The sequence below is a fragment of the Grus americana genome, chromosome 3, assembly GCF_028858705.1.
Source record: "Grus americana isolate bGruAme1 chromosome 3, bGruAme1.mat, whole genome shotgun sequence".
Taxonomy (NCBI): Eukaryota; Metazoa; Chordata; class Aves; order Gruiformes; family Gruidae; genus Grus; species Grus americana.
The window spans coordinates 51,944,723-51,971,030 of record NC_072854.1 but is presented as its reverse complement, the minus strand read 5'-3'; the positions used below and the strand labels follow the sequence as shown (position 1 = coordinate 51,971,030).

Sequence of the window (26,308 nt, the reverse complement as noted above, 5' to 3'; positions counted from 1 at the left end):
CCCTTCCCCTGACAACCTCATCGCTTTCCAACTGCCTGTGTCTGGTGCCCCTGCAGCTATCCCCATAAACACAAATGCATCTTTCAACATCATTTCTCGAGCTTTTTCCTCTGCGTTTTGGAGAGCACAGAGAAAGCAGAGTGTCCCTGTCCACACACAGACATACCCTTACATTTTCCAACCAATAATCTGATTGCTAGAAAATACCCATGGGTAATTAGTACTGTGTATGTAGTTAATCAATTTAAAATTAAATGCCACTGGCGCTGGTGAAAGGTCGTACTAGGTTTTGCTATGGCTTTGACAAGCCCCCTGTTGTAGTGGAAGCTGTCTCTGAGAAAGGATACTGGTTCGTTATGCGCTGCCTGTGACAAAAGAGGATTGGGCAGGGGAGTTCAGAAAGGGTGCTGAAGATTTTATTATTCTGTTTTCATCTAGATCATGGGGTTTCCGTGTTGATTTTAAGAAAGCAGCCCTTCAGTGTAAGAAGGGAGGTCTATCTTCTTATGCACAGCAAAAGGAGCTGGTGTGCCAGGGTCTTGTGGGTGAGCTAGGAACCTCATCTCCAGCTTCCTAGTCCACCATTCTCATTATTAGATGATTCTGCCTCCTAGGCAGACAGATTACTTCATATTTTCATTCATTAATGATTTATCAGACAGCTCCTCCCCTAAAGGCTCATCTCTTCTGTTATATTCACAGCCCACACGCAACCAGCAACACGTAGCTGCCAGCTGGCACCCTGGCGTTAGGAGTGCAGTCTGCTAGCCCTTTCCGCATCTCCTGCTGCCTCCTCCTTCCCTCCCTTCCCAGCTGCCGGCCTCACCTGCCTGCTCCTCCATGTCTGCGTTCTGTTCTCCTATCCCATCTCTCCAATCTGATTGCTTAATGTGCTTTTACTAACTATATTTTAAAAAAAAAAAAAAGAAAGAAAGAAAAAGATGAGGTGACCTCACCTGTAATGCGGCAGCGCTTGTGGTTTTTTTATGGAAATAGTGGCCTCTCAAAGCACAGCGCATTTTGGTGTGAGCGTGTTCTCAGTGGTGACTTACGTTTTAGTTCCAGATCAAACTAGTAGAGAAGAGAGAGTGCTGGGGAGAAAATGAGCGAGCTGTGTCTATGAGCAGGAAGGTGTGTGTTGGCTTCAATTTCAGGTTTTGCTGTCAGGTGCTTGGCACAACAGCTCTTTTGAAATCGTTTTCCAGCTGTCTGTGTGAGAGAGTGATTTTTATCACATAGCTGAAGATTAACTCTATTCTTGGTCTCTGTTCTGCTCCCAGAAATCAGGCATGCTCTGAGGTCTGGGAAAGGGAGTCCAAATGAAATCTCATGATGAAAGGGGAAAACTCCAGAACTGTTTACCACTCTCCAACTTGTCCACTGCAGGCAGGTTGTGACCGAGTACAACAGGGGAACGAGGGCTGCAGGACAGGAGGAAAATAGTATAAGCTAGGAGAAGAGGAATACATGAAACTCCTTTGAGTCATTTATGTCTGAATGTGTAAGTCTTGAGTGCTTAATCTACTCTTGGCAAGTGGTGACTGGTAACTGATTGTCTCTCTTCCCTCTCCCACACCCTCCCAAGCATCTTCAGAAAGAACATGTGACAGGAATAATGAATCTCATTATTTTAGCAGGCTACAATGGAAATTATGGATTAAAAGTGCTGTGGATGCCTCAGTAGAGAGAAACTGGCTGTTCCTAGGATGCCTAAAATATATTTTCACTCACATGGTTTTCAAGAACTTCCTGAATTATTTGGACCCCTCCACTTGCCCCTTTGGCACAACACTTAAGTAAACCAGTGTTAAAGGCATCGGGCTCCAATCGAGCAGCCTCATTGCCCCTACTGCTTGAGGACTGCCAGAGCCTGATGCTGAGCATGCTCAGGCTTTGGGGGAAATCTGGATCTAAATCCAGACTGGATTATCTTTACTCTAGGTCTCTGAGCTGGAGCTTTTCAGTGCTGTTTTAAGGAGAGAGCTTGAAGAAGGGGAGTTCAGACTAAGACACATAATGGTGTCACTGTTCTGTTGTATGCCGCAAGACTAATCAATTTGGATGCCTTTGGCTTTGGAGGGGAGAGAGGTGGGTGAGAACAGTAGGCGCTTGTGTGCTTTGGGCAGCCAGGTGTCTGGAAAACCAGTGTCAGCTCTGAGGGAGTGAGAACTCTGGCCGCCCTGTTGCAGCCAGAGCGGGCATCAGGGCTCCCACGGGGGTGAGTGGGAGGCCGTGGCAGGGCTGTGCTCACGTAGGCCCAGAAAAGAGATCATTGTATGGTGACTCAGGTCAGAACAGAGGGAAAGCCAAGAAGAAACAAGTAGCTGATTTCAAGGGGTACTTTGTGAGCAGAACAGGGACTTGGGACATGGATCTTGCAGGTCCCCAGACCGAGGACACAACCCATTGGTTGCTGCAAGGCTGGTCCACCCCAGAACCATGGATGAGGACGGCAGCAGAGCTGGAGAAAGCACTTCCATGAGTTCACAGATGTGACAAAACGTCTTCCAGCTCTCTCGGTGAAACCTGTCAAACCTGGCACATGACTGTCAGCAGAACTAAGGGCTTGTTTGCCCTGGGAGGTTGCCATCAGTAAAGCCAAGTGTAAATTTACAGCACCCCACTACTTCATAACAGTTCCCTGTGTATGAAGTATGCTACCTTGCACATAGCGTGCATTAAGTGTACAAGAAGTTGCTGTAGCATAAAGATTGTGCACTGAATTTCCACCTAGCGCTGTCTGTGGTAAACCACAGTTTACCAAGCAGTTGTTTGGTTTTTCTTGCATCCCATCTCTTAGCTTTACCACTTGGATTAGAGCACAGGTTCTAAAACAGCAGGAATTTGAACCATGCCATTTCCCTGCAAAATGCGTACCGTGCCTTTGATACATTACTGAATTGTTGCATTTGTTTCTAGTTTCTAAAAGGAGGGAGAGAAGGACATTAGTAATGCAGCAGGTCTACGTATGACCTCGCAGAATCACAAATAGCTGGGGTTAGAAAGGGCGTCTGGAGATCATCTAGTCCGACCCCCCGCTCAAACCAGGGTCAACTTAAAGTTGATATCTCAGAGCCACATCCAGTTGGGTTTTGAGTATCTCCAGCAATGGAGACTCCACAGCCTCTCTGGGCAACCTGTGCCAGTGTTCAACACCCTCACAGTAAAAAAAAGGTTTTTTCTTATGTTTAAACGTCATTTCCCGTATTTCAATTTGTGCCCATTGCTGGTCACTGGGCTTGCCTTGTCACCTTTGCAGCCTCCCATGAGGTATTTATACACATCAGTAAGATCCTCCTGAGCCTTCTCTTCTCCAGGCTGAGTAAGTCCATGTCTCTTCTGTACTGGGGACTCGTAAATTTTCAGGGATCCCCAAACTGAATCCAGTGCTCCAGACTTGTCTTGCCTGTGCTGAATAAAGGGGAAGGATCACCTTCCTCAGCCTGCTCGAAGTGCTGTTTCTAATGCAGACCAGGATACTGATGATCTTCTTTGCCATAAGGAAGCATTGCTGGCTTATCTTCAACTTAGTGTCCACTGGGACACCCAGATTTTCTCCTGCAGAGCTGCTTTCTAGCTGATCAGCCCTCAGCATGTACCCCCTAGTATGGTGTTATCCCTCCCTGAGCGCAGGACTTCACATTTCCCTATGGTCAACTTCATGAGGTTCCTGTTGGCTCATTTCTCCAGCCTGTCAAAGTACCTGTGAATGGCAGCAAAACCATCTGGGGTATCAACCACTCCTCCCAAGCCTTCTGAGGATACACTCATCATGTAGATCATTAATGAATCTGAAGGCCCTGAAGGGGGCCTACAGGAAAGCTAGTGAGGGACTGTTTATCAGGGAGTGTAGTGACAGGACAAGGGGGAATGGGTTTAAGCTGAAGGAGGGTCAATTTAGATTAGATGTTAGAAAGAAATTCTTTACTGTTAGAGCGGCGAGGCACTGGCACAGGTTGCCCAGAGAGGTTGTGGATGCCCCATCCCTGGAAGTGTTCAAGGCCAGGTTGGATGAGGCTTTGGGCAACGTGATCTAGTGGAGGGTGTCCCTGCCCATGGCAGGGGGGTTGGAACTAGATGATCTTTGAGGTCCCTTCCAACCCAAACCATTCTATGATTCTATGATTAGTGAAGAGCTTAAACAGTATTGGCCCCAGTATCGACTTCTGGGGTACACCACCAATGCCCCATTCAGCAGCAGACCTTTTTTCCTAGTCTTCATTTTTCTGCTGATATACCTGTAGAAACCATTCTTGCTGCTTTTGACAGCCCTAAGTGGGTTCAAGTCCAGGTGGACTTTGGCTTTCCTAACCCTATCTGACCCTGCTGCCATCTCTTGTACACTTCCGTTTCATGTTTGAGTTTAGTCAGGAACTCCTTGTTCATCCATGTGGGCCTCCTGCTGTCTGTGCTTGACTCCCTGCATATTGAGATGGACCGTTCTGGAGCTCGCAGGAGGTGATCCTTGAAAATCAACCACCTTTCTTGGACTCCTTTTTTGTCCAGGGCTGTATCTCACAGGCTTCTTCTAAAGAGATCCCTGAAGAGGCCAAAGTCTGCTCTTTGGGGTAGTCGTGATCCAGATTTTTGGAAAAAAGACCATCTGCCATCTCATGGTCGGTGCAGTCCATGCTGCCCCTGACCTGCACATCCCCTGATGGTTGTTTGTATGTGTAAGGTCCAGCACAGCGTCTCCCATTTATTGGCTCCTCAGTCACCCTCGTCAGGAAGTTACCATCAATGCACTTCAGGAATCTTCTGGATTGCTCGAGTCCTACTGTTTCAGGTTGGCATTTTCAGCCTTTTCTCATGTTTAAGATATCTGTAGCTGCTATTTCTTTGTGCAAACTATTTTTTTTTGTTTTACATGTCATTTTACATGATTGAACTTTCGAACCGCCTCCTGAAATTATGTCCTGTGGAAAGCATTTCACAAAAGAAGGCTGAGTGAGGCTTGTACCAAAGTGAAACATGTAACCCACCTAACGTGTTAGGTTTTATTTCCTCCCCTTTTCTCACGCTTAAATGTAAAATAAGCATTATACTGTAAGAACCAGGCAAAGGCTAATTTGCCTCATTTGAATGTGAAAAGGAGCCCACATCCTTCCTGTGCCCTGCAAAGAATGCAAAAAGACTTTACAGAGAAAACAGATGTACTAATATGTATCACTTGTTGGGGGCAGGGGGAATCCAGGGTGCTGCCATTAAAGCAATGCTGAACTTGCAAGAAAACAAAAGCACCAGCATACAAAATACAGTGCTGGGAAGCTGACAAAGTTGAGATTGTTTTCTTTTGCTTACATTTATGCTCCTGGCATCTGAAAAACTTCTCAGAAAAAAAATATATACAAAAGAAAGCATGTAGCCTCATTTTTCATGCTCAAGAAAATCTTCACTGAAGATGGTTTAAGTGCCCAAATGCAAACAAAAAGCAGCAGCTCCAGCCCAGCCTTAGGAAAATCATCTGCATTTCAGAGTCAATACTGCCTTGCTGGAAGAGTACACTTACTGACATAATAAACAAAACAAACATAACTTTTTTAAGTATCCCTTGATTTTATTTACATTTTAAACTCCCCTATCTCCCTAACACACAAATATGAAAGACTTAGTCTTGTCCTCTCACCAAAAATGCAGGATATAGCGGGGAGGGTTATAGTGGTTTAATGGTTTTTAATGGTACTCTATCATCTTCCATGCTAGAACAGCATGGAAGACAGAGAACAAATGAACTCTGGATGTTATTTGTACAGCTATGCAATCCAGTTCAGAGTACTGTCCTTTCCTGACCCGTCTGTTTATCCCTTCCCAAGAACTCCGGCAATGAGCGGTCAGCACTGACCAGTCCGCTTGTGAATCCACTGGTCCTCAAAGCTTCCCAAATTCACCAATCTGCCTCACGCAGATTTGGCCCCCGAAGCGGTGTAGAGTGTTTTGCCAGCGTTTAGCTTGCAGCCAGGAGACAGTTGCACGTGGTCATTTATAATTTATTATATACATGTATTGTTGGTCACAGTAATAAATGAGATAAGTATGAGAATGCTTGAAAGATTCCTCTTAAAAAGCTACCTCAGACTTCCTAAATTAAAAACTGGTTTTGCAAAAGCAGAGAAGTGAAGCGTAACAGTCTGTCAGGTTTCTTTGTTCGGCAGCGGTAGCTGGGTAACATCCATGGATGGGTGCAGCACTTTGTGAAGGCGTTTTTGTGCTGTTTCCCTAAATGCAGCACAAGTGCTATTTTCTTACGGTCTGCAATACTGAGGGTCAGAACCACGACAGAGACCCTTCAAAACTGACACCTCCTGCTCCATGTACTGTTGGCATCTTCAGGGAGTGTTCTTAATTTACAGGAGTTTTATCCTGAGTCAATGCCATGACACAAAAATTACCAGGCATAGATAAAGCACGCTCAATAACCTCAAAAAGAGAAATTTTAAGCCCGCTTACCTAAATCACTTACACGACTGTAAACGTGGTACAACAGCTTGAGGTGTGTGAGTTGCAGCTTAGCTGCAGGCTTGTTTTGTAGGATCAGGGTAAATAAAATCTTGGCCTTGAACTAGTATCTGTGTTTTGGAACAAACATCTCAATGCAGCACACTGCAGAAGGAAGGAAGCAGACTAGAAATTAGATCACTTTCCTTTCCTGCATTATTTCTTGTAAGTATAGTCTTCTTAAGTATGGAATACACATTTCCTGTTGTAAAAATATGGAAACAGCCTGCAGTAGCCAAACCACTGATAACCTACTGTCGCTGGAAACTGGAGTCATATTAGACGAGCCTGTTTAGAGGGAAGTGTTCAAAGCCTGCAGATGATCGGATCTCTTGTGCTCTGAAAAGACAATGAGCGTGAACTACATAATAACTGCTGTGATTGTCATAACAACTGTAGTTTGCAGTATGGAAAAAATAATAAACTTTGACTCCATACGAATGGCAGTGTAAAGATATGGATGCATTTGGTTCTTGCTTTTTGTTTTGTATCATCTGTGCATTTAGACAAAATCGTGTGCCCTAATCCTAGAGTGCAGGTGCTTTATTTATCTCTGTCTACAGTAATACTGGTTTGCAGCCTTATTCCACAAGTTGTCTTATGCCACTGTTAAGTCCCAGCTGTGCTAACTGCACTGTCACTGTGATAGCAGCCATGGAGGTGGGAATCCAATTTAATAACAGAATTATCAATCATAGCATGGCTTGGGTTGGAAGGACTTGTGAAGATCAACTAGTCCAACACCCCTGCCCTGGAAAGGGACATCTTCCACTAGGCCAGGTTACTCAAAGCCCTGTTCAACCTGACATTAAACATTTACAGTGTTGGGGAATCCACAACTTCTCTGGGCAACCTGTTCTCATCATAAAAATTATAACACAACAGCATGAGAAATTCAAGGAATTCCTTACGACATCCAGTCATGGTTTTGATCAGCCTTTATCCTCTGACTCTCTAGAGCAACAAATCCAAAGTTTTCTTTCTGGATGGTTATGCAAGGAGCAGGATACCACATGCTCCAGGGACTAAAGTGTTTGATGATTCCTGATGATTGGTGGTCTTAAAACCCTTATTCCCAGAACATCACAACATTTAGGCAGGTCTCAACATAGCTGAAAAGGTCCTACAGCCTCTGATGATTAGCCAAACTGTGGACTACACTTTGTGGCCACATTCTGAGAGCAGGTCACACAAAGGATGGTAGATGAAGAAGGACAAAAGTCTGTTTTTAATTTGTGTGGGGTGATTTGATGTTCTAGACCAAGTATTTTCAGTGGCTGTAACACATGATCACTCTTCTCTCAGAGATCATGCTTCTTATGGACATTCAAAATGGTAATTTTTATCTGTCTCTTCGTCGTGGTCAGACAGTACACACAGACTTTTATTGTGGTAGAGTGGCCCATACAAGTAGCTGCAGAAAAGGGAAGTGAGAATCCACTTCTTCACAAGACTTTCTCTTCTTGGAAGCACTCTAGGCACACAGAAAGGGGAAGCCTTGAGGATCTCGTCTGGTTTTTGCATGATACCATTACAGATAATCTGTCTGCATGGACTGATGGGGAGCTGGAGGAATGGAAGAAAAGGAAAATTGCAAGTAGCAGAGGTGGAAGCCTTTCTTAGGAAAGGAGATAAAAGTGGGAGGAAGTAATGAGCTTGGGATCTGGTTTTTTGCTCTGTTTTCATTGTATAAAGTTGAGGCACAACCAAGTTCAACCCTGGTATTTTCCCTTATGAGTTCTGAAAAACTGTACCCTTGATGTGTGGTTTTTTTCTCTTTTCCTTTTATACAGAAGTTATTTCAGGAGCAACAGTGACCAGGTAGAGAAGAAAATATTTGGCTTAATCTTTTATTCTCAAGATAATCACCGTGGTTTCCTTAATCTGGTTTCTTACCGTAATTCATCTTTCCCTTGCGAAAAATATCCCCAGCTTCTATTCTTGCCAGCCCTTTGCAGAAAAATCAGGATTGCCTCAATGTTCTCTGACATTGAACTATGCAGCCTCAAAGTTGCTAAAGCTTGGGCATTTAAGCGAGGGGCAAGACAGGAAGATTTCATCCTGTCAATCATATTGAAAGCAGGTCCATGCAGTCCCCTAAATTTTAGAAGAATGGGAGAAAGGGAAGAAGAGCAGTTTGCTTTGAGGGGAGGGAACTATGTTAGTACCTCTTTTCAATGTACTATGGCCATAAAGGACTGAATTACGCTGCTTTTGGGGCTTTAGATTAATATCGTCTATGGAACAGATGTTTCATGCGTGTTATGTGCAAAGACCCAATTATATATAAAAGTCATGTAAATTTAAGCTATAAATGAAATGCTATCTATACATCCAATTGATATTTTAGAAGCATTTGCCTTGGTTCTCCCTTTCTTAGCATTTATTAGTTTTGCTGCTGAGAGGTGGCCACGTGTTTGGCTAGGTTTTGGGTTGTGCTTTGTTTTCTCTTATTGTTTTCTTCAGCGAGGAAAGGAGATTGGGTAAAACTCTTTTCTGGTCTCTGTTGACATCAGCACATTCGATCTGCCTGCGTCCAAAAGAATTATGTCAAAGCAATTGCTTGCGTTTGTTTCTTAGCGTGTTCTCCAACAGCACTGTCGCTTGAGGGTCAAACTGGAATACATTAAACTGGAATTGGGGCAGAAACAGCAGCCAGCCTCAGGTCAATGATGCCTCTTGAGATTTGTGAAAGTGACACTTCTGGGGTTCATTGCATTAACTACCATAGCATTTCTGCGTCTGGTCTGGGTGACTTACAAAGGCGGATTGGATGGTTAGTCTCACATTCTCCCATTTATTTTTTCTCTGCGTGTCTGGAGTAAAAGGACAAGTCTAGCATCTGACTTATTTCTTAACATTTCAAAAATATTTTTTTAAATCCATGTCTTAAAATTGTTTCCTTCTATGTAGTTTCTATGCAATTATGTTTAGGAAGATTACCACAGTTACTTCACCTGTAAAAATAAATTTATGGAGTCTAGCCTATGTGCTCTTTGTAATGGTCCGTCTTTTGACATAAGCAAGCCTTCACAAGGCTTAAAGACACAGTTGCACATGTGCTTAACAGAACATCCTAATGCTGTAGGATGTAGCTGGGGTCGTGCCAGAGGAAGAAGGAGAAAAATGCATCCAGGAGAACAGAAAGTATTAAGATAGGCAAATGCACAATTCAAACTGTACTTTAGCAGGCTCTAATTCGTCTTTTATTTGTAGCTTTTGAGTCTTGAGATCTGTTGATAGGAATACCAGGTATAGCAGAGGCCAGGGGGGGTGTGTGTGTGTGAATGCATCTGCATACATCTATACATATACGCCACACTTGGACAGGCCTTTTTCCTTCCTAAAATTTTCAAAAGCTTTCTTGGTTTAGTTCACTCTGCAGTAGTTTTATACTACAATAGGTTACTTAATATGTGATGTTTCTTTTATGTTTGTAACGTAGCACTGAGATTTTACTGTGCTATGTATCTCGTGTGCGGGCACCACTTACTGAAAGTGACTGAAAGTTTGAAACCCACTTTTTTTTTTTTCCCCCACCTGTTGAACAGAAAAATATCTGTAGAATCTTAATTAAATATAATCAAATGTTTGTATGATATAATGCCATCTAAATCTCTGGAGTGGCGTATGTGAACCAACGCTGAGCTCAAGTAATTGAGATTATTTTATCTGTTTTGTTTGCAGAATTTACACTGCAGCACTCAGTCATAAGTGGGTTTATTCCAGAAGCTTAAAATGAGCTGATGCGAGCAACTGGCACAAATCAAGCACTCCCCAGCCTTCCCCACTCCTGCACAAGATTAATACTTTCTGGCCAAAGGCCCAGGTTAAGAGAGACAGCACAGACAAAAGCTTGCACTGCATCCTTAAAAACCACCAAACTTAAATATTGACAGGCTGTGAGATGAAGCAAATTCAGTAGCCAGGACCCCCCTGAGCACGTGGTCCTTAGGAGCCCACCCACCAAGCCCCATCCTTGGGATGCAGAGCCAAAAGCTTTCTTGGCAGCACCCCATTCCCTCGGCAGGGTGAGGGGGAAGGAGGAGACGCGGATACACCGAGTGAGCCGGGAGGTGCCTGCGGGAGGGGTGCTCGCATCCACTCACCCCACTTAAAGGCACTAACTTGTTTTCCTGAAGAAGTTAGCTTCTGAAGTTGGGAGAGGAAATATCTCTGAGGTATGGAGGACTCCTGCCCTCAGCCTAATTCTCTGAGGTCACCTTCTGTGGCTGGGGGATCCCGGCATGGGTTCCTAGGCAGATCCCTGGGAAGAGATCCCAGGCAGCAGATGGAGTGAACTGTGGCAGCAAGGAGTCACAGGTACTTTCTCAGTGGCAGAGCTGTAATAACCTCCATCAGTTTCCTAAAAGTTGTTTCCTTCGCATCTCAGTGTGAGGAGCTTTGCACAGTGATGTTTTGTGTGAAGTCAGGTGCTGGGAATTCAGAGACAGCTGCCCGCAGGTCCTGCAGAAGATGGGCAGTTGGGTGTCATCCGTACTTAGATGGCACCTCAGCCCCAAAAGGTTGGGGTTTCCCCTGGAGATATTTTGCAGGCCATGAGCAGGAAGGCTGCCAGGATTTGTACCCTGAGTGAATGTTTCTTAATGGAAACACAAAGCACTGTGTGATGCTGTGACCACTCATCTCACCTCCGGCTTTATGCAGGCAGTAGATCTCACCTGCAGGAGCTCCTGCTTCATGCCTAATAACCCAAGCTGCACGGGTGCGCATCCTTTTTAAATCAAGCACGGTTATTTTCATAACTTTGCAGAGATGGACAGTACCTCACAACCTGTGGTGTAAAGGGTTAATTACTGGTTGATTGCCCACAACAGATCATTGCTGAAAAAGCAAAACAAAATTGCCTGTTCACAATCTGCATTGGATTAGTTTCCAGTTCCAATAAGTTTCCCACCTTTGCTTGATTAGAACCCGCTGTTAGGAAATTTATTCCCTGTATAAATACTCCTACGTTGTGAACAAACCAACAAAATTCCCTGTAAGCTTTTTGTTTATAATGAAGCCTTCTGCTACCCAGTGTTTTCAGTTCTTTAATGTCTCTCCTCTGAACAGTCTTCCAGTTTTCCAACACTTTATTTGAAAAACGGAGCAGCAGAACCTGATACATTATTCACGGAGCAGAGGAACGAGAGCCAAATACAGCGTCAGTGTAACCTACCTACTCATCTTTTGATTTTCATTTGTTTGTACAGCTGAGGCTTGCATTAGCCCTTTTGGCCACAACCTTGCGTGGGGAATTCATGTCGAGCTGATTGCCTCCCTGGACCCCAGGTCTCTTATTCAGTCTCTGCTCTGGAGGATAGAGTCCTCTCTCTCCCTCTCATCCTGTAAGTACGGCCTGTATTCTTTCTTCTAATAAGATGATTCTGCACTTGGCCTTATTAACACCTAAACTGTTTTCTCCCATCTTATTACAGACCCCAGTTGCTCTGTGTCAGGCTTGTCCTTCCGTTGTTTGTTTTTTGCTGTCCCCAGTCTCGTATCTAACTGTAATGAATTAAATTCCAGGTCACTGCTAAGGCTATTAAATAGTAAAGTAATGATCACCATACCTGTGGGAACCCAGTAGGAACCCATCTGTTTGCTAATAAATACTTTTCCATTTACAGTTACACTTTGGCTTCCTTCATTTATCAACTTTTTAATACACTTAATATGATTATGGACTCAGAAGTGACTTCAGTATAAAACAAGTTTGAGATTTTTGCCTGACCTCATACAGTGCTCCCCATCTATGGAATCCTACTCTCCCATGTACAGATGGAGCACGCTCCATACAGGCTTCAAAGCATTCAGTTTCTTCACAAAGATGTTCTACAGAACAAGTGAAATGACTTAGACTTTTAATACTGTCAACAACGCTGCCTTTGTCAAGTGAACTTTTAATTTTTGCATGAAATGCCATCAGATTAGTTTGACAGGATCTGTTTTCCTTAAAGCCAAGTTGATTGACTTTAACTATGGAGCGCTTTTTTTAAAGATTTTATTAATCGAGTCCTATGTTGGTCATTCTATCCTATGGAAAATACTGAAAACTCAGCCAACTGGCCTGTAATTACTTTTTACCCTTCTTGAACAGCGGCCCAACATGGGCCTTCCTCCTGGCCCTGGTCCTTCCCCAGGGGCCCAGAACGGCTTTAGATGCAGCAGCGGCAGCTCCAAGGCTAGCTCTCTAAAACATTCTGAGACAAGTTTATTTCTAGCAACTAATCCAGAACACCTAGAATCATATATCTGCTGCTTAACATCCCCTCTCCAGGGGCTGCTGTGGTGGGAAGTTCTTTCATCATCATCATAAACAGCTCATCCAGCCTTCTACCTGTGTGCTAATCAGAAATATTTATTGAATAACTTATGCCGCTGTCATATTGTTATGAATGAGTCTACCACTTTTATTGTTCAGGATTCATCTTTCATAATCTGCTTAGAAAAATAAAAAAATTACATATCTGATTCCATCTGCCTTAGTTTTTCCTAGTATCTTCTTGCTTCCTCTATATAATATATATATATAATCTTTATTTTAGGTTTTTATTCATTATCTTTTCCCTTTTTCCCCTTCATGTGTTGGTTTTGTGTGTAACACTTTATATGTTTTTTCACTTCCCTGGTAAACCCAGCTGTTCGGTTTTTTGGTTGTGTGTTATTTTTACCTAGCCCAGTCTTCTTTTCATGGTTGTAACATTGTAGGCATTTAGGAAATGTCTTAAACCATTCGCAGATGTCAGCAACTTTCTGTACGTTCTGTCTTTAGCCTGATTTAACTCCCATTCACTATAGTTTTGTGAAATTGCCTCTCAGAAAGCATGCACTGTGATTTTAATTTATATATATATATGAAGAGCATATGTTCATATATTGCATAAAATGTTACTAGCCTGGATTTGATTGCAGACGATGTTGGTTATTTGCACAGGAAGCATCAGTCTCTTTCAGTCTAAACAACCAGTAACCCTCTGGTCTGTGATCATTTCTTCCCTACTGAGACAAAGTCTAGGGCAGGGATTGTCTGGCTCCTCTGCTAAACCGCGTACGGCTCACAGGCAGTTCAGGTGTAGCTACATCATACGACCGGCGGTAAGCTCTGCCTGTGCCGGCACTGCAGCTCCCGCCTCTTGCTGACCCTGGCTGGGGCCAGGAGCAAGTCAATGGGTCCTGCTGTGCGTGGCGTGGTAGGGTGACCACTGTGGGGTTTAGCTGTGGGCAGTGGCGTTTAGCTACGTCCCACAAGCTCTTCACGTTGCGGTCATCGTGCTGTGAACTGCTCCCGAATCCTCCCTTCTCTTTGATGCTGCAAGGCCTATACTGTATATGACTCATTTAGCTGATTGGCAAGAGCTTTTGTTCACAGGGTTAGGAAGGCTGAACTTGCCTTTAAATTAGGAGTTAGTAACTTGTCATTCGTAGCCTTTTGGAAAGTACAGGCCTGTTTTAGTGGTAGTGACATAAGGTCTCCCGCATAAATAATACAAGGGGTCTTTTTATGCTTGTATATAGGTGTCGAAGAAGCCCGTCATCCCGTGCTCCGCAGTGATTCCAATGATCTGTAAGAGAGACCAACTAATACCCCACCTTGGGTGTGTCTTGATTCATAAATATCCAAGATTACTTACAAGTTGTCAGTCACTCAGACAGACGTCATTTGTGACATACAGGGCCTGTCAAATCTCTTCCATTTGGACTTCTTAAATTGGCTACAACTGTTTCTTTTAATGTTCTAATCTAAATGTAGTTATTATTTTTCAGAAGTATTATTTGGCATTGCTACTCTGCAGGCAGAGGGTTTATCCAGTTTTTCAGACACTTGTAATTAGCACATAGGCAACTGAAGAAGGTCATCAAAACCTCTGCTTTGGTTAATGTTGTGCTTGATATCATGGTTTTGTGCTGAATGTGCTTTTGGTTGCTTATTTAATCAGACTCACCTAGCCAGCCTGGCTTACAGAGTGTGCATTTGTTCCCCATTGAGAGGTCACTTTCTCTTTACAACACAATCCACAAATGTAATGTCTATCCCCTGTGCTGTTCACCTAGTTGTTAACTTTGGCAGCCTTCAGGTTTTTTGTCTTTCTGTGCTAGGAAACAGGGAGGAAGTCCAGACAGGATCTCCAGATCTGCTGAATTTCTGACAGTTGTGTAGTCCACAAGGTGTATTACGAAAAGGTCACGTCCAGTGATACCCTGCCTGTCTTCTCCAGCTTATCATCCAGTCCTGCACTTTCCTTTTGTGGCTTAAATGCAAAGAAACAGAGAAACTTCTGTTGTCTGCCTCTTCCTCACACACTGCTCTTTTCATCCTGCTTATGAGGATGGTTGGAACCATCCTCAGGGGCACTTTGGGTCAGTGCTTTTCAACTGCTCATGCTCAGAACGAGTCAAACCAGAGAGGGTGTGCAGGCAGCGTGAGGGGGAGCTCAAGCACCACCAGCAAAATGCTGGCACAGCATCCAGTGCATGTGTATTTGCTTGGTCATGCGTGTGCTATAGGCTTGTGAACCACCTGATGATTTATGGAGCCCAGTGCTCCCTGGATCACAGGTCAAGGAACACCATTGTAGATAATCCTGCATGCTAAGTTGAGCTTAGTTGTCCACTTGGGCAAACATCCTTACTCTGTTCTGTGTGACTTAACGGGATCTTCAGGTGTGGTTTTAGAGCTCTGCAAATGTACCTTCATTCACAGGCCAGATTGAAAGCACAGTTTAAAGTACAGAACACATGATGTTCTCCCTTACTTCTTGTTGGCTTATTCTCCTCTGGGCTGTAATGTTCTGCTTCAAGCAGTGCAGCCATCTAAAAGACAGGGCATGCTGTGGGATTAATCATCCAAAATGAAAACTTGTCTGTCCTACAACCATATACATGGATGCAGACAAAGAAGACAATACAGCAAGGAGAGAAGGCATCTGTCCAGCATTGTTGTTTTGTGTTCCTCTGTTGCTGGTATCTTGAATGCTGGTATCTTTTTGAGAGGGAGACAGAATGAGAGACAGAGGGAGACAAAGAGGAGCAGGCCTTTTGGGGTATAGGTCCATGTGTATCAGTTTTGGTACTACCTCCTAGAATTCCCTGAGGTAGCAAAGGGATGTAGGCAACCTCGTTGGGCTTTGTGATACTGCAGGGTCCACTCTGAGCTGAGCAGTATTGATCCGCCTTTGGAGGCAGAGGGACTTTGCTGTAGGTCACTGATCCTCAGCAGAAGGGGACCGTAGCTTCTCTTTTTCCTGCCATTCTTGTGGATTCTGTCTCAATTCCCCTCCTGTTACTCATCTCCTGCTCTGCCGATTGCCCCATCCAGGTTTGCGTGGGGTATTTCTGTTTCTGGAGGCTTTTTGGCACCAAGGACTGTGTGTGCCTAAAAGAACGGAGAGATGGACCATAGATTTCCTAGAAGACATCCCTGGTGGCACAGATGCAGCCTGCAGCAGCACAGGATTGTAGAATATGGGGAGCCGCAGTTTGTAGGGTACTTGGTAAAACAGAGTTGAGAATCACTGATCTTAGTGGCCTTGTTGTTGGACAGCAGAGGACTGTATGCATCAATGCTGCCACTTCTGTAAGGGAGAATGCAGGTTAAGACCTATCTCCTTCCATGTCCCATTGTCCAGGGTGTTTTTCACTACCATCTCAGCCTCCCACTCTTGTTCTCCAGATTTCAAAATCCCTGCTAAAAATGGACTAGATGGTAATGTGTCATCTTTGTAATCCTGGCAGTATCTCAGTTCTTGCCTGTCTGGTTAACATGGCTTAACCTTTGTGCCTCTGAAGTTATTTTCCGGACCAAGAACATCACTCACATATTACTGTGGTGGGTTGACCCCGGCCAGCAGCTAAGTGCCCCATGCAGTCGCTCGCTCACTGCCCCCCAGCAGGATGGGGGAGAGAATCAGAAGGGCAACAGCAAGAGAACTCCTGGGTTGAGATAAATTCAGTTTAATAAGCAAAGGAAATAAAAAGAAAACAAGTGATGCAAAGGCACTCACTCACCACCTCCCACCAGCAGACTGATGCTCAGCCAGTCTCTGAGCAATGGAGACTTTCAAAAAACTCTGCTTTTATTGATGAGCACGACATCATATGGTGTAGAATATCCCTTTGGTCTGTTGGGGTCAACTGTCCTGACTGTGTCGCCTCCCGACTTCTTGCGCACCCCCAGCCTACTCACTGCGGGGGCAGAGTGAGAAACAAAGAAATTCTTGACACTGCGCTCAAGCGCTGCTCAGCAATAGCTAAAACGCAGGTGTTACCAACACCGCTTTGGTCACAAATCTAAGGCACAGCAGGGTTTGGGCTGCTATGAAGAAACTTAACCCCATCCAGCCCCAGTAGACTTACCTAAGCTGTCATACAGAAGTAAGCTGTCGTACACTGAAACCACAGTAGCAACAGCTGAGTTTTTGAGAAAACAGGTCTCACTAGTACCACTGTGTAAGTGTCGGCAGGGTTTTCGTGTCTTCCCGTTACTGATGTAGTCAGTACCTTCAGCGCTCTGGTTGCTCACTGGCCTTTGTCACCATGTGGTTGTCACTTTGTCTGAGGTCTCTACCTGTAAGCATCTTTGCTCTTGTAGCTGAAGCCAGCTGCAGTGATGGTGAGAAGACTGAGGATTTCTTTGTGAGCTGGCCACAGGCAAATTTTTGCTCCTGTTTAGGAAGGGGGGTATTTTTTTCTCCAATGTAACTGGACAAATAAGGAATTTAAATAACAATTCTAAAATATTAGCAGTAGCGACCTAGGGGAAATTAGTGCCTCTTTGGGAGGGAACGGCATCTGGAATGGTCTCAAAGTTAATCATCTCCTGATTTGAGGCTCAGCTTGCTCCCATTTCCTTGCTGTCACATCCTCCGAGTTCTTCAGTCACAAAGCAGAAATCAGACAAGGCGGAGAAGAGGTTAGTTTCCTTTGTGCATGGGCAAAGCAGGGTGAGGAGGGAGCAATGGGGCTTTTTTGGAGAGGAAATCTTTCTCTGTGCCTCTTACATACTCCAAAGCAGCAAACAGGCAGAACTTCTACACCGCTCCCTTTCCCTTTCCCCCCTTCCTCACCTGCCAATTCCGATTCACATTTTACATTCTGCTCCGTGCCGCTCCCATGCTGCGGATCGGATGAACACCCATTAATCCTGGGTCGATTCTAAAAATAGGAATTGAAAGAAAAAAGTCAGAACAGTGTGAATCAACCTGCAATCATCTTTCTGTTCTCTTAACGGAAGAAAAGAAAGAGGAAATCAGTGGAGACACTGTTTCACTTCTCTTTCCAAGATAAAATGATTCTGGTATTTGTAGCAGTTGTTCTCCTGATACAGGTTTTCTAATTTATATACTTAAAGCACACTTTAAAATTTAGGTGCATTAGCTTAAAATGCTTATGCAGACCATCCACCCACTTCTCTCTGCTAGCGAATAGAGCTACCACAAGCGGCCTGATGAAGGAGGAACGTAGCTTGAAATCACGCTATTGAATTTACATGGTGTTCTCGTGTGTTACTCAGAACCAAGGAGCTGTAGCGTAAGCAGTGTGTTTACTGTGTGTAGCTGCTGCATTTAGCTGTTCATTTCAAAGCTTCATTTAACTCAGAAAGAAAGAAAGAAAGAAAGAAAGAAAGAAAGAAAGAAAGAAAGAAAGAAAGAAAAGAAAGACAGAAACCCTAAGTGAAGATTTGAGTCTGACTTGCCCTTCAGAGTATGAATGTAAAACCTGCAGGCCTTCCTTCTCAAGTTAGCTCTGAGTAAGCTTCTTTCTTCTAGATTACAAACGAAGTTTGGATGTTAGTGGGAAAAGAAAACCTCTCCTCAGAACTGATCTTCCTGAGCTGCGTTTTTCTAGGGCACCTTTTTTTTTAAAGTAATAAACCCCTGAAACAGTAAAAGGCGTAAGTCAGTTACCGTTACTTTAAGAGATGGCAGTGTGAGACTCTGCTTTAATCACTTGTTATGTTTTGCTGGAAGGGGTGTATCACAGAGAGTGGAAAAGAATTTGCTGGTTTTTGAAAAAGATGAGGCCATAACGTTCACAGACTGGGCTGGCAAAGAAGCTGCAGGAAACAGAAAGGGTGGCAACATGTCCTTTTGCGGGCGGTTTGGAGGGTTTCTGTCCTCTCCTTTCCCCAATTGCACTGGGGAGCTTTTGATTACAGCTGCTCTAACAGCCGCATTTTGCTAATGCATCTTCTTGAGGCCTTGCCAGGTGACCCCCTCACCAGCCAGCTACCAGCCAGTCCCACCACCACAACTGTCCCTCAAACAAGCACCACACGTGGGTATGGTTATTGTGCCTCCTGCCCAGCTGGAACACTGACTTCCTTTTTCCTCTCTGGATTGTAATAAATGTAGCCTAGTTTTGATTAGTTTTCTTGCTCTGAAGCAACACAGGAGACAGAGAGGGACCATCCATCTCCAGCAGGATGATGGATCTGTTCGTCAAGACATTCATTGCTCTTTCTTCCTGGCATTCAGTGGCCATCCACCCTGCCCCATGGACAGCTGTGCTCACAACCTCTGGCAGAAGCCAAGGATGTCTTCATAGTTCAATGAAATCCTTTAACACACCTTCCCTTCGCCAGTCCTGGCGTCCAAGGCTGGCTGAAATCAAACAGGCAAGACCACCACCAAATCGTCTTGCATAACTGACTCTTAGTTCAGGTCCCAAAAGGGAAATGACAGACATGTGTTACAAATTAAATGTTGTCTGTAGCGTCAGGAAGCTGTTGTTTCCAGGGCCACGTCCCCAGTCACTCAGTAAACGGGGAGGAACAGCAGGGCAGAATATGTGGCACTTCAAAGCTCCTTGCACAGTCTGCTCTTCTCGTGGCAGCAGGAGCTGCTCCTTCTGCTGAATCCCTTCTGCCACCATTGTAGAAGACTTCCAAAGCAACTTTATGGTGAAATGAAACAATAGCAAGAGCACTCCAGTGCTGTAAAAGGCATTTGCTTTGAGCCGGAGCAGTATGGCAACAGAAGTTCATCTAAGACTGTTCCTCCTACTCCTCCAGCCATGGATGTCCATTGACACTGGGCAGCGGCCGACTTTTGACTGCTGCAGACAAACAAGCAATTAAAATGCTGAGATTTTTCTGCTCAGCCCACTAAAGCAGAATCCGGGGGTGAAGCGTTAAAGAACTCTCTTCAAAAATCAAATGAATGCAGCCCAGGCATTTTTCAGAGCTGTTTTTCTGATGAAAACGCTGTTTCCATGCAGTCATTGATCCTGATACATACTCGACTTGAAGTTTTGCCCTGGTGTTTCTGGCCTTTTGTTCAGGAATACCACATTGTGTATGTGAGATTTTCTGCATATCTTTAGTAGTCACAGGACATCCAGCAGTAGTACTATGTCTTCTCTGATTTACGTTTTTTAATGCAGTATGACGGGTGTGGTGCACATGTAGGTTTGCAGGCATTCTACACAAATCCCCAGCCTCCAGCCTCTTTTAAGCATGAACCAACTCTATCACATTGCAGTAAAATTCTATTCTTTCTAGATCAGGCCATTAGTATAAAAATTATATGTGTATATATATAGTAACCCACAAGCCTAAGAAATAATGAATAACACTCAACAGTTCTAATTATTTTAAAGCATTTGTCGTATCTTTCTGACCTGCTTTATGATTCCTAAAAATGGTGGAATGAAGGCAGTCCTCTAAAAGGTGGCAGAGTTAATAGATATAACCAAAATTAATGCAACAAGTGTTGCTATTTTATTGCATCTGTTTAATTTGGGTTGGCTTAAAACTGACACAGAATGAATTCTGGAAATCCAAAATGCTCTCATCAGCATAAATGTAAGTCAAAGAGAGGTCAGCAAGCAGACAGCACGAGAATTACTGACCTACATAGGACTAGTTTTGAGTGCCTGTTTGTTGCCCAACTTGGAATACCTTCCTAATGACTTGTAATAGTCAAAGTGGGTGAGCAAGACTTTTCTGAAAATTGGGGGGTTTAATGTGTCTCATTAAACTTAGGTTTCAAAATGCATAATCCATCAGTTTCACTCTAGGGAGCTAGTAATGGTGGCATGGAACATAAGACGTTTCAAATTCAGGGTAAATTTCTGTAAAATTCCCCCTATCCAGCCCACAGGAGGCATTCCACAGAAAACTAAAGTCTCTTTTAAAAATTTTTGTAGTACTTATTCTTGGAAAGCCTTTTCTGTCCTTCTTGCATCTTCACGGTAACTCAGAATGTGGCATTTTGAATATTAAATCCTACTGTGGCTCATGAAATTTGGTTTATTTGATGTCGCAGACTGATACTTCTGTGGTGCTTTCAGCAAAACATAAAACACCAAGAAGATATCCCTTAGAGAATATATTTTTCACAGCCGTGCTGGATGCAACCCTTGGTTTCATTAACAAGCATGTTCACCACAGAGACTGAATAAAAGCCAAGGATTTTATTCTTCTGATTTCTTTTTAACACAACTGTTTCTTAACTCAGCTTTCCAGCTGGTGCTTTCCAGACAAGATTTGTAGATTTGGTCAGAAAAAGACAGTTGACAGTTACCAGTCATCTCGCCTTTCCCTTTCATGTCTTTCACTGAAGGAAGTTCTCCTAAAAATATACCGTCACATTTCATTCCAAAGAAAACCATGGAGAGGAGGGAGAATGCAGCCTGCTGGGTCTGAACCCGCTCCCCGTCTCTTCGGCAGGTTGGAGCCCTCTCCCGTGGTGGTCTCCTTTCCCGGGCAAGGGGTTGGAGGACACAGGCCATGGCGTGCGTAGGAGGGTGCAGAATAGATTGGTGTCTCCCTGCATCTCCCTGTACACCTCCCTCAGACTTTTAAAGGATCCACTTTCTTCTACAAGACTCTGAAAAGCAGGTTCTGAAGAGATACTGTAATTCAGAGTTTCATCTGTGGGTTACAAATTCTTATGGAAAAGCTTCTGATGCTCTGAAGGATTGAACTTACACCAGACTTCCTCCCATCCATCTTTTCCTGATGGTTTACAACTGCTAGACTGAGCAAAGGCTTATCGATACTTTTTGCTTTTCAAATATGACATGTTGGAGCTTTTCCTTTTAAAATAGAAGTATGAAAAATGGACTTTTCCTGGTACTCTTGTACGTTTCCTAGGCTTCAGTTAGCTAACGGAGAACTGCTTTTGTTTCTGTTAATGGAGTAGATGTCTGGCTTTGGCGGGTATTTCAGTCTTGGCTTTCATTTTGTATTGAGAACCAACGACCCGCTAGAAAAACTGAAAGAGGGTGATTTACAATAATAATAACAACAGTGTTAATAAAATCTCCTTAGCCTTCAACTGTTTCCTAACTGAAAGTAATTAGGGTGCTATGATCATATAAATAATTAATAATGATATAATTAATTTTATATCTTTGTCAAATAATATTTCCACCATGTGGGAGGAAATTACTATTCTGGTTAGGCTGATGTTGGATTGCTTGCAATGTAAATGTCAGAGTCCAAGAAACATAACAAGGACAAGAAAGGAGACAAATAACATAATGGTTATTTTCATTTGTCTCTAAGGAAGTCTCAAAAAACACGTAAAAGTTTTATGTTTTCATGAAAACACATGTTTTATATTGCCCATAAAAACACAACTTTAAAATAAACAAATTCAACTTGCTTGCATTAGAAAAGTTTGTTTTAATTAGGCTAGTTACATACCTTTTAGCAATACCCGTGTCAAATTATGATAATGCTGCGTGACCCATAACTCACACATCTGAGAAATGCTGCTTTTCCTAATGGAAATGGAATAAAATCTTGTTCCTTTACCGTAAATTGCACAGCATGTTGGATGAACAACGTTGTCTGCTCGTCTCTAGAGAATTTAGTGTAAAACAGCTCCAGATTTTGTTTGGTGATCTCAGAGCTGGCTGAATAACCCCAGCCTTCCACAGCTCCAAATGCTGACATGCCGGGAGATGAGACTTTTGGATATTAAAAGCCTGCTCTGTGATACTGAAGGAGATTAGGTTTTGGAATCCATTCATTGACACAAAGACCGATGCTGAATGGTGGTTATATTTATTGTCTATGAAACCCCTGAGTTAGCTGAAATCACTTTAAGCATGTACATGCATAACATGTATTCTCTCACATTTAGCCAACTCCCCGCGATGCTGGTTTCTTTGAGCAGACAACTTTCAGGGACTCGGCTTGAGAAGATGCGTGCATGTAACACCCTCTGTCACATTTTACAGGAGGCTACAATCAAGCAGTCTTTATACTCGGATTGTCTAGACACTGAGACAAAGTGGGAGAGGGCAAGTGAAAGAAAAAGTCTTTTTTGTCAGTCATTCACTTTGCATCAAATTCTCCTTCCCTATGCGCTGCCACTGCCAGCAAAAAGATAAAGGGAGCAAAAACCAAACAAAAATCAAGAAACTGATAATTCACTGGTTTTCTATCCTTGTAAAAAGAAAACCCTAAACCATTATTTTTCTGAAACTACCAGGACATATGTATACCATCACCTGGTTTATTCAGTTTTTTCAGAACTAATATTTTGAACAATTTTATTTTTGCAGCTGATTTATAGTTTTAACTTTTTCCTCATCCATGTGTAAATGAAGCGTGTAGGGCTGTCTTGTCAGCGCTTGTGACTTGATACGTGAAATCTTCCCAGATTTCAGTGGAGACGTTTTTCCCTGCTCAGCTGAGACTTTGCAAATGAGCAACAAGAAAAAACCCTTTCCCCCCACCGCTTTCCCAGATTTCATGTTTCCCATCTCATTTTTTCTTTCATTCTTTCATTTTCTTTTCTACTTTTTCCCCATGAAAACACATGGGAAAAAATAAGAGGAGAAACAGAGCTGGGAGGGGAAAAGGAGGAGGCAATAGAGTTTCACAAGGAGGGAAGGTTACAAGCCAACAAAAACACTGCTGAGGTTCTTCTTTAAATAGTAAAGCCTGCATATCACTTAACTCTTTTAAAGTGAATAAGCGTATGTTCCAGCACAAGTCCCGGACTCATCCTCCCACCCGAAGCCTCCCTGGGCTCTGCCCGTGCTGATGGCAGTGAGGAGAGCCATTGCCCCGCGGAGCTGTTGCCCCCCCTCTGGTCCTGTTTCGCTCCCCAGCATTGCTCGTGGGGCTCCTTGGCTCTGAGAGCAGGCGGGAAAACCTCACCTCTGAGTGACATCTCCAGAGCCAAGCCGTCCTGCTGTTGAAATGAGTAAAAGCAGCAGAGATATCTGCACATGCAGTTTTTCGCGGCTGATACGAAGCTGGCTGGGGCACCTGTGCACCCGTCGCAGTCCCTGTGGGCTCACCGGGAGTCACTGCTGGTCCCGGGGATGAACAACCTCGAGCCCCAGCGCGGTACCCTGCATCTCCAGCACCGACCCAGCCACCGCAGCGAGCAGAGGCTGGAGGCCGGCACGGCTGCCACGGCAGTAGCAGCAGCAGTGTGTTTTGCAGCCTCCAGGCAGCAAACCCCTTTCTCTCCACCCGTTGTCTCTTTAGTTTCTTTGAGGGGTCTCAGCTCTTACACCCATTGCAGCAAGTGCAGAGACGAGAGTCCTTGTTTCTGTTCTTGTGAAGAGAAATGTTTTGGTGAGGGAACTCTGCTGAGTGAATGTGGCATCCTGAAGGAAAAAGAGAAATGCAAAAAAGTCACCTTTAAGTTAAGCTAAGAGCAAGAGACGGTAGACCTGTGCTAACTGCAGGCAATACAGCTCAGGGAAATTCATTAAAATGGTGCTTGTTTTTCTGAACAGGCTTGTAGAATAACTGGAAGTATCTTCAAACCTTCCACAGAAGGGTGTTTTGTTGGTTTTTTATTTTTTAAATTAGGGAGGTTAGATTTAGGAAGCGGGTATCCAGATTGTGGACTGTCACAAACAAGCAGGGAGCTACTGCATAATTTTTCAAGCATTAGCAGCAGAGGAATATGCTTTTTCTGAATCCCAGGAGTTTGTCAAAACCAATTTCCTGTGTTGATGTTGGGGTAAGGCATACAAAGTAGCCAGCCTGGCAGCTACTCAGAAAAATGAGGATATTTGAAAAAGAATAGGCTTTTTGTTTACCCTAAGTGAAGGATATTGGCTGATATGTGAAAAGAAAAATGGGGAAAAAAAAAAAGTTCTTCACTATGCCTCTTTTTTTTTAATATTCTATGCATTTTCTCCCTATTTGTACATTCCAGACAAAGTATGTGCAGTAATTCTAATTTTCAAATATTTTTCTGTTGTCACTGCTCTTCTTGCAGCCCCAGTGTTCAGAGTATGTTGTTTGTGTGCCAGGTTATGTGTAAGAGTCACTGTACCTGCTCAGATCCAGGCTGCATCCAGACGAGTATCTGATTCCCTCGATTCATCACTCCCAGCTTCAGAAACTTAGGGTTTGTGTCTAGATTCAGCTCAAGTCACTAGGAAAGAGTTTGGTAACACCAGCACACGGATTATAAGATGTTAGAGCTGACAGGTGAAAAGCAATACCAGCGAACAGGACTAACCTCGGAGGGCTGCCTCTAAGATGTGGCCAATCACCCTCTGTCTCCTTCCACCTAGAGAGAGGTAGGCACCTAAAATTAAGAAAGATTAACCTGGTAGTGCCCCATGAGGGTGCTGAACAAGCGGTGACAACAATTAAAAAACTTAGTGCAACCTTTTCCAAGCCATGCCCTCTCAGTTTGCTCCTGTCCAGGATCCAGACTTGGAGACGCTCTGCATTTGACATGTTATTTCCTCCGTGACTTTCTCTAGTTCCTTGACTCATGTATACCTTTGGCTGCCCCACCATCCACTGCCAGCGGGTTTTACACTTCTCTTTGGTACTGCACAAAAGGGCGCTTCCTTTTGTTTTCATTGTGCCATCTGATGAGCTCCCTCCCACTTTCCTGTGCTGTGCTAACGATCAGCACGTTGTGTCTGCTCTTCTGCCTGTCCCGCAGAGCCCCAGCAACGGGAAAAGGTTGGATTGCCTTCAGGTGAAGTCAGGTCTTGTGTAGTTGGCAAGGTCAAACGTGAACCGTGAGCTAAAAGTGCCTCACTCTGTGTTTTGGGGGGCAGACTTGAACGCCTCCAGCTGTGCTTTTTGGCCAACTCCTTCACCTGCCAGGCGTGCTCTCCTGACGAAGGGTGAGCGAGAGGGGTGTCATCCTCTCCTGCCTCTGTGCAAGCCATTGCCTGGCAGGGCTGGGCAGAGAGCTGCCGCTGCCCTAGGAGCAGGCAGGACCTCCTTCTCCATGGGAAAACCACTGCAAGGAAGATTTTGTGTGAGTTTTTCCCAACGTGTTGCTGTTTATATTCAAGCCACCGTGGGGTATTTTCAAAGTACTTAACTTTTGAGCAGTGAACTTAATTTGATCCTCCTTATATGTGGGTTTGGGGGAGATCTGGTGAGCATCAACGTATGAACACCTGTCCTTTCCTTCCTCTCCTAGGATTTTAGATAATGGGCTGTGTGCAATGTAAGGATAAAGAAGCAACAAAACTGACTGACGAGAGGGATGGCAGTTTAACTCAAAGCTCAGGCTACCGCTATGGGACAGATCCCACTCCGCAGCACTATCCTAGCTTTGGTGTGACCTCAATTCCAAACTACAACAACTTCCACGCCACAGGAGGCCAGGGACTGACTGTGTTTGGTGGAGTCAATTCCTCCTCTCATACAGGGACGCTGCGGACAAGAGGAGGAACAGGTGAGTTTAAAAACTTCTTTCAGTGCTCTTAGTGAGCATCAATCACATCGTTACAGCAGAGGCACGACTGTCTCGGCATGCTGCTTTTGGGAAGAGTTATTTCATGAAACGGTGCAAAGAATTGAAGTAGGGATGGAGTTGGGTCTTCAGCCTTACCTTTGCTAACCTGCAGGTGC

General features: G+C 44.0%; 1 protein-coding gene across 9 annotated transcripts in view; it reads left to right on the top strand.

Annotated features, from left to right (window-relative positions):
• The window catches only part of FYN (FYN proto-oncogene, Src family tyrosine kinase), a 140,030-nt gene that overhangs the window by 73,013 nt on the left and 40,709 nt on the right, over positions 1–26,308 (top strand). For 6 of the 9 annotated variants that reach the window (XM_054820406.1, XM_054820410.1, XM_054820409.1 and 3 more), the window contains 2 exons: positions 11,712–11,846; positions 25,875–26,132. In XM_054820406.1, coding sequence (XP_054676381.1) covers positions 25,886–26,132 — 247 coding nt within the window. In that variant the 5' untranslated portion in view covers positions 11,712–11,846; positions 25,875–25,885. The remainder of the gene's footprint in view (positions 1–11,711; positions 11,847–25,874; positions 26,133–26,308) is intronic. The other 3 variants (XM_054820408.1, XM_054820403.1, XM_054820407.1) reach the window with 1 other exon arrangement.